At 42.9% G+C, this 12031-nt stretch overlaps 1 protein-coding gene across 1 annotated transcript; it reads left to right on the forward strand.

Moving 5' to 3' along the window:
* Nucleotides 1-1957: 1957 nt before the first annotated feature.
* hbegfa (heparin-binding EGF-like growth factor a) lies at nucleotides 1958-5153 on the forward strand. The gene is made up of 6 exons (XM_083891537.1): nucleotides 1958-2201; nucleotides 2863-3099; nucleotides 3188-3386; nucleotides 3500-3655; nucleotides 3745-3832; nucleotides 3922-5153. The coding sequence occupies exons 1-5, from the start codon at nucleotides 2159-2161 to the stop codon at nucleotides 3815-3817; spliced, it is 708 nt and encodes a 235-aa protein (XP_083747663.1). The 5' UTR covers nucleotides 1958-2158; the 3' UTR covers nucleotides 3818-3832; nucleotides 3922-5153.
* The last annotated feature ends 6878 nt before the right edge of the window (nucleotides 5154-12031 follow it).

Below are 12031 nucleotides of genomic sequence, written 5' to 3' on the forward strand. Positions count from 1 at the left end.
ACAACAGAGTTCCGACACATTTTCCATTTCAAAATTCCATACTTTTCCAGACTCAAATTTCCAGACTTCTCAGAGGATTTTTCAGTCAATATTAAACGTATGGAAAATAATAAATACATGAGAATCGCAGTCAGTGACAGTAGCCATGGTAACTCGACACCATTCTACAGCCAGCTTGATTAGTTTCATATCATCTGCAGGTAGGCTATGTTGGGTTAGTAACTTGTTTTGATTTGTATATATTAATATATTTCATTTTAGAAAGTCAGATAATAGTCTGGAAACAACACAAACATTTTCTATACTTTTTTCCCTTTTTCCATACTTATCCAGACCTGGAAATTACTCAAATTAAATTCCATACTTTTCCATGTTGCATAGGAACCCTGTTACAATGTGTTGACTTTGTAACAAAACTGGACATTCTAAATTGGCCGGAGGTGTGTGTGAGCGTTAAAATGGTTGTGTTAGTCTCTATGTGTTCCTATCATGGACTAGTGAGCTGTCCAGGATGTACCCCAACGTTCACCCTATGCCAGCTGTAAAAATGAGTGTCTCTGTAAGCTTGACAATGGAGGATGAAAACAGCAGAAAGCTTGGGGAATTAATTCCACATTCAGAAAGTGTTGATCAGTATAACTTAGCTTCACTCTCCATCACTGTACAGATGCTCCCGCAGGCTTCAGAGTGAAGTGGTGACTTTTCATATCAATGCATAAATGATTTCCACGTGAAAAATGTATTAATCATATGTGATGCAGAGTTGCAGAATTTAAGAACGAATTGATAAATGTGATCGTGTTGCTCTTTAACTACACTTTCCACTTTCACCACATGGGGGCGCAAACAAGCTGTGCATTTTTTACCTGTTGAATCCTCACCCTCTCAAGTTCAAACTATCATTCAAACACTCAGAGAAATTAATCCAAGTTTGGAGCGATTCTATTATTGTTGTTGTTGCTATTATTATTTTTTGTTGTTGTTGATGAAGAATTGCGTCATCATTTTGGCTTACGGAAATGAGAGCCATTTCACCAGCGACTTCCACAGAAAGTGTAGAGACAAGACGAGGCATATTCATCATATTTCAACATAAAGCTGTTTCAAGTGCTTCACACAGAGAAGAGAAAGACATTGTAGCATTGTAAAAGACCACCTGAGATCAGGGTCTGAGGAAAACACTAAATTATATATATATATTTGAACGGCACCATTCATCATATAAACTAGAAAAAACAAACAACTTTCCCGCCTCATTTTCCCACAGTGTCAACTCACACAAGAGATGATGCCTGTAAAATATAATAATAATAATAATAATAATAATGTGATTATCTCTTGTTTTGGCCACAAAACTGTATATCACAACCATTAAACAGTTAATAATGGATATTTATTTATTATGCAGTCAGTTACCATTAATTAACTTTTTTATAACCTTTCCTGTGTTCCTACATGAACCATTATAAACACACACAATCATCATCAGTGAGTCAAATAAAGTTTGATACAGGTTTCATTTCGCCTGTAGAGAGGATGAGTCAAAATAATGAAGGCAGTTATGCTTTATGGATGATGATGATGATCAATAATGTGTCTATTTGACATCCGTTCTCTTGATGTAAGATTAGATAAAGACATTTCTGAGATATTAATGTTTAATATTAAATTGTATGCATGGATAAAATATATCTGTTTCCAGAAATGAAAATAAACAAAATCATACCCTGCTATTATAATATAATGTATGTAACTCCAAATATTAAAGTGACAATAGTGGACAATCCAACAGTAAATGCACTGAAGAATGGCTGCAAGGTGTAATATCCATAACTCTTCATTCCATAACTCTACACTAGAACAGGACTGAGCCGTGCTGTGCTGTGTTGTAGGCGTGGTGAAGTGAGCCATAAATACCGCGGTGCCTGAGAGCAGACGCTCTTTTCCTCCGCTGCACTCAGACTCTCTCACACAGAGAGAGAAGAAGAAGAAGAAGGAGACTCTGCCTTTCTGAACAAACACCAGGAGGAATCCATTCAAACAAGCACACCGAGAGAAAAACACTAAACAAAAAAGAAAAAAAAAACAAGGAATACATACATTTTTTTTTTTCTAAGGAATACAACTTTTTTTTGGCAAGACTTTTGGAGGTTTTGTCATGATGTTTTTCAGTGCTGTTCTCCTGCTGTTTCACGCCTTGGGTGAGTTACACGTGTTAAGTTTGATGATGATGATGATGATGATGTTTGATGCCTCCTGTGTCACACCTGTGTGACACTCTCTCTCTCTCTCTATCTTGTAAACCCCCTAATGTCTAGAGGTTTTCATGATGCCAGGCTGCTCATTAGCCAATGGGGTCATCTCTCTATTTTAGAACATGCTTTATGTAACTGGATACACTTATTTTTAAACCATATTCTTGCCTGACATTAGCTAACGGTCTGCCCATGCATTCTGGCTGTGTGTGTGTGAGTGTGTGTGTGAGATAGAGGTTGTATGTGCCAACTTTTATTTGTCCTCCACACACACACACACTTGTACCCGTCAGTGTCATTTCTACAAATCTCTCTAGAGTCAGCTTTCTCTCTACTGAAGTGCTTGACAGCAAGGCATCAAGTACGAAGCTCTGAGTCTGAATCCACGCCATGTGCATTTCTTAACCGGGCTCAGTTGAATTCCACAAAAATCCCAGCCTGGTTCTCTCTTGTGCACAACATGTTTCAACTTGCCCCGTTAGAGGTCCGCCCACCTTTTGGCACAGCATCCTGTGCTCACTGCCTGTCCACCTAGAGGAAGAGTCCAGGCATTCTGGAATTTCTTGTCTCTGATTTTCAACACTTTGTGTGTCTTTTTCTCCTGCAGCGGTGTCCAGGCCGGCCGGTGGGGCTGCGGTGGACAGATATGAGAACAACAGGCAGCAGTGGCACACGGCTGTCATCAACTTTGTGGACACGACCAAAGACAGGAAGGCAGAGGACGAGCGCGTGACGACAGTGGAGTACGGTCAGCAGAGCGAGGAAGAGGAGTATGATGACGACTACTATGAAGACGAGTACGAAGACAGCATGTCGGGGGAAGAGGAACTGGAACTGCCACGAGGTAATTCACGCTGATTTCTCACCTTTAATTGTCCTTAGCCAAGACGATGACACGTTAAACTGACTTGTGCTGTTGTATGTGGTTTTAGTCGCCATGTCGAGCAAACCCAAAGATCCCTCCGCCATCCTGGAGGCTGAAAGCACTGACGGGAAGAGAAGGAGAGGGAAGGGAAGAAAGAGGGCGAAGGGAAAGGGAAAGAAGAGGAATCCCTGTCTGAGGAAGTATAAGGATTTCTGCATTCACGGCACCTGCCAGTACCTGAAGGACATCCACGCCCCATCCTGTGTGTAAGTGTCAGCTCCGTACCACACCCTCTATTCAGGACTCCCAACATCTGCTGAATTATTCACCTCCTAACCGTTTCTCTCTCTCTCTCTCTCTCTCTCTGCCGTGTCTGCAGGTGCCTTCCAAATTACTCTGGCGAAAGGTGTGAGTTCATCACGCTGCTGCCCGTACAGTCCCCGGAGGGCTACAGCCGGACCACAGCTCTGGCTGTGGTGGCGGTGGTGCTGTCGTCCGTGTGTCTCACCATCATCGGCCTTTTACTATTGCTCAGGTGAGCGGAATCAGCCACAGAATAGTTTTGTTTCTCCTTATGAAGGCACGAACTGAAAGTGAGCTCTCTTCTTCTCTTGTTGTGCACAGGTTTCACAAGCGGGGAGCTTATGATGTGGAAAACGAGGAGAAGGTCAAACTAGGGTTAGCGTCAAACCACTGAAGAGACAGTGATGGGGTGAGTAAGAGGATCAGAGGCACATCCATTTCTCCATTGTCTTCATAGTGTCATGTGCTCATTGCGGTTGTTTTCTTTTCGTCTTCCAGGAGAAGATGCAGAAAGTCTACCTCAAAATAGTCAAAGAGAAGTGAACCAAGAAAGGAGGTCCTACAGGTAAAAGGAACGTACGCGAAGAAAGGAGCAGAGGGTTTTTCTGTCTGCGTGATCCTCGACTGGACGTTCACATGAACGTAATTCCTGTAGACCTCAGAAGTAACCGGGCCGCCTCATACTGGAATACTAAAACGGCCCAGATGATGGAGCAGAGACACGACACGCGTGAGGTGATGAAGACGAAGGAACGAGGAGGAGAAGAAAGGACAAGTCTAGACTCTGTGCTGCTTCTTGAATGTGTGAAAAAGTCATCTCAGACTGAACTGAACCAGAAAAATCTTCCTCTTTCTTTTTTTATTTTTAACAAATATGAGAGCTCAACCTGGATTTTTTTCCCTTTCCCTGCACAAGTCCATCCTTTTGTGTACAGTAAACAGTATATTTATAATTCTAATTTATTTATTTAAGCTAACTGTATTTATAGAGATTTTTAACCACCTTCAGCAGTTTTTAAAGTAATGATGTTACAGTTGTTTTTATATTTCCTATTGAGACGATATTTATTAATGAAACGTTAAACGCAAACGATGCAGAAGCTCCTGAAGTTATTTAAGTACTTCATGAAAAAAAAAAGGATATGATAAATAAAATTGGCACTTGGCAGATGATCAATCGCACTGTGATTAATAAATTGATCATTAAATTGACCACTGACCGTCCATGAGCGTCACTGCTCGTATTCACACAGTTAAACACACTCTCACCTGGAAACGGCAGAGTATAACTGGTGTGAGCAGGTTGGGGCTTCACCGTTTTTGCTCAAAGGCACAGTCGCTAAAGAACCACACACACCAAACTGTATATCCTGCAGGTTCGGGGATCTCTAGGTCGCGTTAGGGTTTGTTATACGAGTCATTCGTAGTCGGCAACATAAACACTGTGCACTCCACGTACGTCTTGCTAAGAAACATTTTAAAAGGGAGTCAAAACTAGAAAAATAAAAAATAAAAAATGCACTGTAGCAAGATGTTGGTATGAATATGTTGTGCTGTCATGTTGTTGTCTTACAGGAGAAATCCCCTCAGATTCAAGTTAAGCTGTCAAGGAAAAAAACAATGTGAATTCAAGTGTTCCACCCTTTCAAATCCTGTCCTGCAGTTTTGAAGTGATGTTTATCTATGTGATTTTTTTTCAGAGCAAAATAAAAATAAAATAAAAACAAACAAATAAACACTACCTGATTTTTTTTTTAAAAATGTATCCTTGACTGTAGAAATGAAAACCTGTTTGTCGCACTGTGTTGATATTAATAGGCGTCTCAGATGCTGCCCTGAAAGATCAGTTAAGGAAGGTCAGGTTTATTTTTCGCTCTTTGCTTCACTTCCTGAGTTAGACCACATATTAAATTGATATTTTAACACGACCCATCTGGATAATGATAACAGTTGTGTGTTCTTTTGGCCAAACATAATATTTTTATTTCCTATCTCTGACGTGAGGTCAATTTTTAACCAAACCACCTGTATCCTGGCCGCCTGCGCTGTTGTGTTCACAAATATTTTTAGTCATAGAGGAAGAGCGGCTTCTTCGTTGGCTTCTATGTTTGCATATTGGCTGTGAAATCCATCCATTATCTACTGCTTTATCCTCAGGGGGTGCTGTGCCTGTCTGACATAGGGCGATAAGCGGGGTACACCCTGGACAGTGCACCAGTCCATCGCAGGACACATAGAGACAAACAATCATTCACTCTCACATTCACACCTATGCTCAATTTAGAGTGACCCATTTTGGCTCTGAAATAACAGCCTTTTTTCTCCTATTAGTATAGTTTAACAGATGATTATGTTCACTGTTCCACAGTGGGCTTTCTCACTGGAGCTGTTGCCATCATCAGTTCCATGTGTTGACATCCTTCCACCGATAGATCAATCGCAGCGAGTGCGGTCGGAACTCACTTGCAGCCGCTGGGAGCAGATGTGCACGGCGCGGGCGAGGCGAGCACCTGATCTTCAGCCACAACACATCGAGCCACGGCACCGCACGTTATTACTCACGCAGCCCCAACAGATGTTGTGTTCAAAGATGCCACCACCAGCTATTACAACAGAGACCTCAACCAGGCCCAAATACACGGTGCACAGTTCAGAGAGACCACATACAGCAAATGCCAGCAGGATGCAGCGATGCTGTCATGCATGCTGCAGGCAGGTTTTAATGGGGACGAGGGGAGTCAAAGGATCCAGCTGTGCTCAAAGACAGACCCAAAGTTAGTCACCTCCTTGAAGTAACCTCCTACACGGATGTTGTTACTCTGTGTGTGTGCGTACATGAGTGGAAAAGTGGTAGGGTAACGCTTTGGTGTTGTGTCTGTGTAGGTTACAGGGGTTAACCAAACCATTACAAGCAAAACTCTGCGGCAAAGCAGCAGTGTTTACATGTTTGCTATGAGGATTTTGTGGATTCGATTCCCATACTTTCTATATATACTGGATAAACAAGATGCTGCTGGACTCGTATGTTCACACTGATGAATGAGGCAGATGAACCATAAGGGTGTGGTAGCAGATTCAGGACTCTTCTATCTCCTGTTGATGAACTGAAAAACATCGAGTTGAACTTTTACTTTCAACAAAGACGAACAACTTCATTATGTGAAGGCCATCCTGGGGGAATGAGAGTTACAATCTGCAGTGTCGCTATTAAAGCGGACCTAGACCAGAAGTTCCAATTAACGCTGTTTTTTTAGTGTGTATCGGTGTCATTACCTTGTTTAAGAAGCCCTGAAGTTTCGAAACAAACAGTTCAGCCACTGCTGAGAACGCTGTGTTTTATTGTAATCTCGGGCTCAGCGAGATCGCTGAAAAAACCCGGTCCGGTTACGTAAACAGCATACATTGAACCGCTGAAGAAGAATAACGTCCGTTGTGGAGGTGTTTCACGAGCGACAGTGTCTTCTGACTCTGGGTCTGACTCCGGGTCAAAGTCATAAAAGGGACTGCGGCGAGGAGTCGTGACGAAACTATTTTTAAACATCGTTAAAACAATGTTTTGATAATGAGTAGTGTGTGACATATTCAGCACACCCGCTTCTGAGAGCAGGTGTGCTGAATATGTCACTTCCGGGTACTGACCAATCACAAGACAGTTGGGAAGACTCTACGCTGGCTGGCCAATCATAACACAGTCTCTCTTCTGGGTGAGAGAGTTGAGTCTGAAATATCGCGGCTGGGGAACACCGTCAGAAAAGAGGATTTCTATCGGCTCGTTTACAGCAACTAGGAGGTTTTTGACCATAAAAACAAGTTAATGTATGTAAGTAGACCTCCATAACTAACGTATATGTGCAACAGGACCACTCTACATCTAAGTAAACTTGTTTTTTCCACATTCTGAAAAGGTTTGTTCCGATTGGATGATGAGATTGTGGCGTGAGTGCACATGCATCAAGGGTTCAGTCGGAATGGACTATTTTGACACGTGCAGTGATGTCGTATTCTCCGGAAGAAGAAGCAGAAAAGGAAGCTTCACTTCCACTTCCTACGCTGCACGTGTCCAATTGTCCCCCTCGTTGTCTGCTATAAGTCTCATTTTCCTCCTATTCTGCGCCTGTGACTTTCATGTCTGTTCATTATTCTCTTGCGGAATGGAATTTTCATCCTTTTCTAGCAGTAACGAAACGGAAATACTTCAGACACGTGGTAGCACCAAAACACCAATACGAATGACGATTGACGGAATGAAACAAGAGTGAAATCCATACTGGCTGTATCAGATCATATTTTTCAGATTGGCATGTTTAGATGACATTATTTTTATTCCAGTTCCATGTAAACATAGCTACGCCACAGCCACAGCACACAACTATAGAGGCTAAGTTACTAATAAGTGTACTGTATGCAATTTACACCTGGATTTCTTTTGTGTTGTGTCTATATGAACATGTATATTTTCAAAGCATGCGAGTGTACGTGTGTTGGTGTGTGACAGGGGTTTGTCATTTACAGTCGTGGAGCCACCTAATCCCGGCCTCTCAATGTCAAGTAGCAGAGCACACAGAAATAGTGCCGTGCAGTCATGCACACATAGCTGCTATTCCTGGGGCTGATCGCTACCAAAGCGCCAAAATATTGCAAGAGTAGGGAGTTAGATGTGTTGTGTTTCTCAGTGGCCCGATGGACCTCAGCCAGGAATTAATGTCCAGCACGCTGGCCCATCATCAAGTACTGCAACACTGCTGAATTTACCTTGTAGGGTCACAATTACCGCTCGACACGGCGCTCTCCTTCGCCTTCACCGTGTTCTTGACTGTTCCTAGAGAGACTCAAGGAAGACATTCCATCACCTGGGCAGCCCATGGCCAAGCGGAAGGGAAATGGGCGTGTAACTGGTGGGTCACCAGTTTAAATCACATGACAGGTCAAGAGCTGAGCAAGGTGCCCAACCCCTAAGTGCTGCCCACTGCTCCTACATCCAGAAGGCATTTCCTTGCAGGATGGCCAAAATTATAGGGAAGTGACAACATATGTTGATGCCATGCTATCATGCCACGGAAACAACCGGCTATTGTTTTTTAAAACCCTTTTTGTCATCCGTCGTTTATGTCCAGTTGTTGAGGTTACAACTTAAGGCACTAAAAATATAATATGATATGATATAATATGATAACTGTTTTAAAACATAAAGATCGATTGAGGCTACTATACCTACTTGTCTTATATATATAGTTCCTTTACATGTTCTGATGCATAGATGTAGTCTTTTAATATGACTTCCTAAAGCTTCTACAAAAAAGATTTAAAGCCAATATTACAGTAAAGCACTCTGTCATTGCCAAATAGAGTTGAGTAATCAGATGTTATAGCAGTTGTGTTGCACTGAATCAGTGTGAGTGTGTTGTGAAAGGTGCTTCCTGCCCCACTGAGCAGCAACAATGGGTATTTTCCACACTGGTATGGAAGTGCGCACGCCAACAGTTGGTAATATAATCATCGCCTGACCGGATATCATCAACGGGAACGCATTATTACCTGGAATTACCTGGAATTTTGCGAGCACACACGCCGACTGCCCCAACTTGCCCCCATTTTGAAATAGAGCATCAGCACAGACTCGGTGTGCCACTCAAACCTGAGCGATGAGGCGATGACAGTGATGCAGTCATTGTCACATTGGCAAAAAAAAAAGAAGCTGCAGTGGATCAGAGTATTGTTCACAGTCTGTGAGGATGACAGGAATAAGAGAAGCAGTGGGAGATAATGCTGAAACATGAGAAGGAAAGATAAAGAGAGGGGATGGAGAAAGGGTCAAGGTGAGAATTACTACATAGTAGGGTGCCGACTTGTCTTCGCCTGCTTGTGGATAAGAGAGATTAAGGTGTCAGAGGAGCAGGGTCACTCACAGCTGTCACTCTTTATTCTCCAGCCCTGCACTTCCATTTGCCCTTTAGTTCCTGTGAGTTAGCCTTAGTGAGTTTATTCTTGATTCTTGTCCCTCGGACATCCCAATCCCCCCCCCTCCTCCATTTCCTCGTGCTTTTCTTGTTCTGGTTCTTCCTCTTCCCTTTAAACTGAAGACAGCGCCATGTGCTCAGAGGCACAAAACTGCCACTCGTCCGGCACAATGAAAAACCTAGAGTAATGAAAAGCTGATTTACAGTATATAATTCATTTAGAGAACATTTACTTTCTGACCAACACCCCTCATTTGGTAGATGAGAAACATGTCATTGTTGACTCATGCCTGCCTGCTCCACTACTTCATCAAATGTAACTATTTCTCTTAACCTCAAACACATGTTTCTTACTGCTGCACCAGCAGCTATGAGGGAAATTCAACAAAATTACAACTGCCTTTGCCTGCTTGCAAAAACTAGGTTTTAAAGCGGACCTAGACCGGAAGTTCCAATTAACGCTGTCTTTTAGTGTGTACCTGCGTCCTGGAGGTTCTAAACAAACAGTTCAGCCACTGCTGAGAATGCTGTGTTTTAGTGTAATCTCAGGCTCAGCGAAATCTCTGAAAAAACCCGGTCCGGTTACGTAAACGCCGGTTCTCCGGAACCGCAGATCGTCCTGCTCTGGGCACTAGTCCGGGCACATCCAGTTGCGTACATTGAACCGCAGAAGAAGAATAACGTCCGTTGTGGAGGTGTTTCACGAGCGACAGTGTCTTCTGACTCCGGGTCAAAGTCATAAACTGCGGTGGGGAGTCGTGAAGAATCTATTTTTCAACATTGTTAAAACAATGTTTTTGATAATGAGTAGCAGTGCATCCATTCCAGAGGGGGGAGACGCGCTTCTGAGAGTGGGTGTGCTGAATATGTCACTTCCGGGTACTGGCCAATCACAAGACTCTGTCTTCTGGGTGAGATAGTTGAGTCTCAAATCTCGCGGCTGGGAAACACCGTCAGAAAAGACAGATTTCTATCGGCTCGTTTACAGCAACTAGGATGTTTTTGACCATAAAAACAAGATAATGTATGTAAGTAGACCTCCATAACTAACATATATGTGCAACAGGACCACTCTATGTGAGCTTTAAATATACAGTATATATACTTTACCGCTCAAAAGTTTGGGGTCACCTATACAATTTTTTTTGTTTTCCATTAAAAGTCACACTTTTATTCATCAAAAGAGTTGCAAAATGATTAGAAACTATAGTCAAGACATTGACAAGATTAGAAATAATGATTTTTATTCAAAATAATCATGGGTTTTCAAGGGTTTTCTAATCATCCAATAGTCTTCTAACGCGATTAGCACACACAATGTACCATTAGGACACTGGAAATGGGCCTCTATACACCTATGTACATATTCCATTAAAAAACAGCAGCTAGAATAGTCAGCTAGAATAGTCGTTTACCACATGAACAATGAATAGTGTATTTAGAGTGTAAAAAGTGCTTTTCCTTCAAAAACACCAAACCCCAAACTTTTGAACGGTAGTGTGTATATAAATATATATGTATATACACAAATGTATTACTATTATGAGTCCGATTACGTGCTATTGACTGTCACTCACTGCTGTAATTCACTTGTGTGTGTGTGTATTTGTATGGGGGAGAGGCAGTCTAAAATTAAAATCACAAGTATTATGTATCAAAGGTACAAGAATGTAGTTTGCAGATAGTCGGTTTCACAGCTTGCTCAGGAGCCCAAATGACCAAGTGCGCTCTTGCTCAGCACTGGTGCTTTCTATGTTAGTAGTGCTGAAAAAGCAGCTGAGTCCTCCCCCCCCCCCCCCCCCCCCGACTCTGGCTCCTGATGCCAGCAGGAGTTGGGCAGGGAGACCAGCAGATTCCCCTCTGCTGATGTCACCCTGCTGGACAGACACTTGTTATGTATCATGGTCACACTATTAAATTCTCACTGAGGTCTATTTAGGCCTGATGGAGGCTGATGGTGGCATCACATTACTTACTGGGTAAGAGGAGAAGGGAGAGGGGGGTAGAGGGGGGGAGGGAGCGAAGGAGAGCTGTTGGGTTACAAGGGGACGAAGGAAGGAGACAGGAAGAAAGGCAGGAAGTGAAGAAGAGGGCAGTGAGGAAAGAAACTGCATGTGACTGACCATCCCCTATAATGGCCATCATCGACTCACACATAACGAACAACAAATTAACCCTCATAGACAAACAGACAGGAAGACTGGATGACTGCATGTTTGACTCATCTGTTTTCTCTACCTCTTACAGTATACCCTGCGGTTCTCTGAAATTCCCCAAAAAAAACAAAAAAAACCTCCCATATCAGCCCAATGTGTGTGTGTCCATGTGCATAAGCCGGGGAGACTAATGGTGGTTTGAGAGGATCAGCCCAACGCGTGCTGGCCAGTTGAGCTGGCTGACTCCACAGATCATGACAAAGGAGAGAGGCGTACGGATGTCAGAGCAGACGGCAGCAGGCTGCGGTTACTGCAAGGAGTGGGCTCCAGGCATTCCTCTCCACGATGTTTCACTTTGTGGTCGGCTGCTGTTGAAACGAGAAAACAACAAATCTCGGCCCCCACCGCCCCTCACCCGCAAGGCAAACATTTGAAGCAATCTTTGTTGTTCCAGTTTGAACCTGAAATGATTGTTAGGAAAGAGTGATGGGATTT

This window comes from Microchirus variegatus (assembly GCF_963457635.1).
Source record: "Microchirus variegatus genome assembly, chromosome: 6".
NCBI lineage: Eukaryota > Metazoa > Chordata > Actinopteri > Pleuronectiformes > Soleidae > Microchirus > Microchirus variegatus.

Bases quoted from the DNA above. Each gene is read 5' to 3' on its own strand.
- hbegfa (XM_083891537.1), top strand. From the start codon at position 2,159: ATGATGTTTTTCAGTGCTGTTCTCCTGCTGTTTCACGCCTTGG. The intron at 3,387-3,499 runs GTAAGTGTCAGC...CCGTGTCTGCAG, and splicing joins ATCCACGCCCCATCCTGTGT to GTGCCTTCCAAATTACTCTG. The intron at 3,656-3,744 runs GTGAGCGGAATC...TGTTGTGCACAG, and splicing joins GGCCTTTTACTATTGCTCAG to GTTTCACAAGCGGGGAGCTT.